The sequence below is a fragment of the Pinus tabuliformis genome, chromosome 1_1, assembly GCF_031772625.1.
Source record: "Pinus tabuliformis cultivar Carrire ecotype Pingquan chromosome 1_1, CPIR1, whole genome shotgun sequence".
Lineage (NCBI taxonomy): Eukaryota > Viridiplantae > Streptophyta > Pinopsida > Pinales > Pinaceae > Pinus > Pinus tabuliformis.
In genome coordinates this window covers 396949653-396954887 of record NC_142297.1, presented here as the reverse complement: position 1 = coordinate 396954887, position 5235 = coordinate 396949653, and the positions used below count along the sequence as shown (strand labels likewise).

At 34.7% G+C, this 5235-nt stretch overlaps 1 protein-coding gene across 1 annotated transcript; it reads right to left on the bottom strand.

Moving 5' to 3' along the window:
* Positions 1–404: 404 nt before the first annotated feature.
* Positions 405–1446, bottom strand: LOC149213308 (pentatricopeptide repeat-containing protein At2g03380, mitochondrial-like). Its single transcript, XM_089388972.1, has 3 exons — positions 1213–1446; positions 719–1043; positions 405–547 (listed from the first exon to the last, which is right to left on the bottom strand). The coding sequence occupies exons 1-3, from the start codon at positions 1444–1446 to the stop codon at positions 405–407; spliced, it is 702 nt and encodes a 233-aa protein (XP_089245098.1).
* Positions 1447–5235: the final 3789 nt, after the last annotated feature.

Genomic DNA, 5235 nt, shown 5'->3' with positions numbered 1-5235 from the left:
GTTTGAAAAATTTGAAGGGCTTCCTTAGCATGTCCATGCATGGAAAATCCAAGAAGCATTGCAGACCATGAAACAACATCTTTCTTGGGCATTTTATCAAAGAATTTACATGCTTCATCTATTCTCCCACATTTCACATACATATCTACTAGAGCACTCCCTACAAAGGTTTAAAATTGAAGTCAATTTCTCATTATGTTTTCATTGACCTCCTTTCCCTTTTGGAGAGCTCCAATGTTAGCACAACCTAAAAGCACATTTGCAAAGGTACTTGAATTTGACCTCATCCCTGTTAGTTGCATTTGTAGGAACAACTCTAGGTCCAACGTTATATCAAAATGATCACTGTGCCTACATCTGAAAATCATAATAGTCCATGAGACAACATTTCATTGAGGCATTTCCTAAAAGAGCTTCAGTGCCTTATCAATAAGTCCATTATGCATATATCCTCCAATCACTGCATTCCAAGAGTCCACATTTTTCTTCGGAATTCTATCAATTACTTTGCAAGCTTCCCCTATGTTTACGCATTTGGCATACATATCTACAAGGGAATTTCATATAAATATATGAGACATATACCCCCTTCTAGTTATCTATTCATGAATCTCCTTTCCATCTTCTAAAACTTATAAAATCCCAAAATTTGGGAGAATTCCAGCAAAACTGATTTGATTTGGTTAAATTCCACTCTATTGCATTTGGAAAAACAAACTCAATGCCTCCTCAACAAACCCTTGCTTCGTATAATATGTGATCATTACATTCCCTGTAATCACATCTCTTTTAGGCCTTTTCTTAAACACTTGTCGAGCACCTTCCATATTTCCATAATTTGCATACATTCTAATAGATGAATTACCCACAAAATCATTCGATTCATGTCCAATCCCAATTATGTAGTCATAGATCCACTGGCCTTGTTGAGCTCCTAAATCAGCACATGCTGACAACACTCCAATGGTAGTGACTTGGTTTGAGTTTACACCTGCTAGTTGCATTTGATTGCAAAGTTTCAATTCCCCTCTAGGATGCCCATTCTACGCATACAATGTAATCATAGATTTCCAAGAAACAATATCCTGTCTAGAATTTTGATCAAATATCTAGTGTGAATCATCGATGCTACCACTTTTCGTATACATTGCTGCCAGTGAATTCCCTAGATGGACATTCAACTTAGCTGCTTTTAATTATAAAATCATGTACCCACATGCCTTCTTGCAGATCCAGTAATTGGGCACATGCTACAACCATGTTCCCAATTGTAACTGAGTTTGGATGCACATCTGTCCAATGAATTTCACAAAACAATAACAAAACCTTGTTGTCATTTCCATTCTGAACATACCCAACAATCATAGCCATCAGAGAAACATATCCTACATACATTTCATCAAACACTTGGTGCAAATTATCTACAACCCTCAACTTAACATACATATATTTAAGAGAGACCCACACAAACAAATATGTTTGCAATCCATTCTTCACTATGTGATAATGAATCCCCTTGGCCTCTTGTAGGGACAAAATGTTGGTGCATGCCTTGAGCACAGTGGGTAAGGTGACATTGTTCGGTTGTATATTTCTCTCCAAAATTTGAGAGAAGAGACCAAGGAATTCCTCGCCCAAGAATTTCCTCGCACACTCTTTAATCTTAGATTCCATATGAAAACACCCCTTTGGCATGTTTTGTAAACAAAATTGTAAACCTATTAAACATTTCACTCGTGCTTTTTCTTCAGCACATGTAGACCGAATCAGGCTCTTGGTTGTCTCAATATCATTGTGAGTAGGGTTTCCCTTTTCCAGATTTGAAAGGACTGCATAGGTGTTAATCACACTAAGCAACGTGAAATCATTTATCCTGATGGCATCTAAAGGCATTTCATCAAATAGTTTATGAGCCTTTGTATTATCATTAATTCCTCAAAATTTTGAACACCTCCTCTTGAAACAAAATCCCATACTTGTAATTTCCAGAAACTCTAACTGATTCAAACACTAAAAATACCTTGTAAAGCCGAATATTGCTAATTTAAATTAGATTGGGTTGAATTGTTTTCCCTTGGTTGTGAATGAACAATGAAATTAACCAAGAAGCTCCATGTTTGTTATTTGATAATGTCAAGCACTTGGTAATCATTCCAAAATTCGTCCCCTATGTTTTGGCTCTGACCCATGCAAGCTCAGTGTCGCAACTTGAACTTTGACCCATGTAGACTTAGTGCCACAACTTGAGCTCTGATACCACTTGTAACATCCCCAACAACCTCTAGGCAACGCCACTCAAGAAAACCCCTAAGTTTTACTTTCTTACTCAAAACCATAAGTTTTACAAGCTTTAGCTGACTTTTTTCATCATTTGTTCATCGAATATGCGAAATATTTCATGGTCAAAATGTGGAAAAAATTACATTTCTCTTGATTTAATTTTTTATTGTTCATGAAAAGAAAATCATGTTGCAGGAATGAGGTATCCTACGCTCTCTTTCAATTTGTGGATATTTTGTTTCCTCCCATTTTTTTACAAGGATGTAGATTTCATTTTTAAGTTGATGGTTTTTGCATGTATCTTATCTAGCCCCAAATGCTAGTAATGGAATGGATCTTGAGAAGTAGTTGTGGACACAGACTATCAGAGGTTAATGTTACAATACCACTTCCACCTAGTATCAGAAAAATTAGTTTGTGACATAAAGAAGAGTTGCTTAATGAGAGGGTTGAAAGGGAAATTTCATGTCTTAGTTCTAAGTTATTTATTTGTGTTTCTTAGTTGTAAGTAATTTGTTTGATTTTGCGCTTTACCAGATCAATTATTTCACTAATCCAATATGCATGGATTGTATTTCTCACCCATTGTTAGTTACTTGACATGGTTGATATAACATTCAATTCTAGGCCACTTTTAGTTTAAGTCAGAGATTTTATTGATTAAAAGGATGTTCGTATTTTGATTGGTTTACCTAGAGCTTGATTTTAATTTTTTTTGTAAATTCCACGTGGACGTTACTTTTTAGGGTGAGCTCTTTGCACCAATGAGGTCAAATGAGTCCTAGAACATAGGTATACAATAAGCACATCGTAGGCCTTTGTTGTGTATCTTTTATTCTTTATATCATTGATGGATGGTTATTAATGATGTAAAACAAAAGATGGGAAGGTTCTGCCAATTCTCTTGGCAAATAAAAAATTGGAGTGGTAGAATTGTATTTTAAAGGGTGAACCAAAAATCAGTACTTGAAAGGTAGAACTTGAGAATGGAAAGCTATCTGATCTGGATCTAGAGATAAGAGACCGTGGAAAAAATGATGGTATTGACGAGTCTTCCCAACAAATAAGCTCTAATTGTTAGACCACTGCCCAAATTTCAGTGATTTGCAATGGCAATAGTGACTCTAGCTTTATTTGTATGAATAGTGACTTTGGCCATTGTCCTGTTCGTTTCCTATGACATGATTTTATTTTCAAACTCCAACTAGTTTGTTGTTAAACTAATTAAAGCTTTGATGACAAACTTATAGTTTTCAAAGCTCTTTTTTAAAACTATTTTCTTGAGAAAATTTGTCTTTTTACTTTAGGTACTATAGATTGCTACTGTGTAATATATGCTATGATATAATTGCCCAGATAAATAGACATAAGTGTTGTACAACACAATGTTTTTAAATATAAAGAAACATTGTTTCCAAATACAAAGTTTATTAATTAAGAACATCTTTTAGACTTCTTAGCTAAGTTATAATTATATTTCGATAGGCGATTCTGTGTACGTTGATATTATGTTGTCCCTTTGGTTTCTGTCAGATAACAATGGTTAATAAGGAATGTGTTCTTGAGCAACATGCACACATCTTATTCTACTATTGACAGGAAACTCCATGGTTTTCAAGCATGGCAAAAGAATGCAAATGTCAGTGGGATATCCAAAGTCTGTGTTGGATGAATTTAATACTAGTGATGATTTTGATTCCTTGTCAGATAAAAAATGTAACATGTCAAATTCAAATAAATAGAACCAACTCAAGAATGAAGGTGAAGCTATTTCTTTCTGTCCAAGTCAATTTTTTTATTTGTTAGTTGTTGTCATGTTTTGAGTGTGGACTTGTGAAATTCCAAATTGCATGTTGGTTTATGTAAAGGGGATATATATATATATATATATATATAATTTGTTTTATCATATGTAGTTCATGGTTTCTGGAGATCCGTGTTACATTTGCATAGAAGTTTAGATATCATTCAGATATCTAAGTATCAAACAACAACATTGAGATTTTTCTTTCACTCAACCTATAACATATTGCATCTCTCTTCATCAATGCTCTTCTTCTATATTCTATCCACTTATGACATTTCCTTTGCAATATTTAGTGCATTTGCTAGTTATAGGTCATTTATAGGTTATAAATGTCTTCATAGTTTCACTTCTAATTGAATATTCGACTGAACATATTGATTCTCTTATACATAACTATTTTTCCCTCCACCCACTTTTCATCATTTCCATAACTATTAGGGAGGGACCTGCAACTTTGATGTTGATTTGCTTATTTTGTAAAATATTGTTGAGACTTTAATTTCTTGAAAGTTATAGAATTTATGAAGTTTCAAGGTCTAATTTATAAAATTCTAATTCTTTAAAGGGTGCTAGCTCAATGGAAGAGCACCTACTTTACAAGTAGGAGGTTGGTGGTTTGATTCCATCATGCCTTGACATCCATATGGAATGGCGACGATCAATTTTTTGTGACGGAGGCTCTTTTGACCATCACCAATGCGTTTTGGTGACATTTTTCGACCCTCACCAAAATATGAAATGGCGACGGTCAACGAACGCCACCATATATATGCATCAATAGTGACGACACTCAAAGGTCCGTAACCATAAATTGTTGTTGTTGATATGAAATGGTGACGGTCGTTGTCCGTTATTATAGTTATTATTCGTAACAGACCTTGAATGTCACCACAACACCTATAGTATTAGCAATGCGGCTTGGTGATAGTCAACGAACATCACCATATATATGCACCAATAGCGACGACCATGAAAGATCCATCACAATAAATCATTGTTATTTAGATGAAATGGTGACGGTCACTATCCGTCATTATAATCAATATTCATGATGGACCTTGAATATCACCATAACACCTATACGCAATGCCACCTTTGGTGATGTTCAGTTTTTGGTAACTGAGGCTATGGTCTGTCACCATTACTCA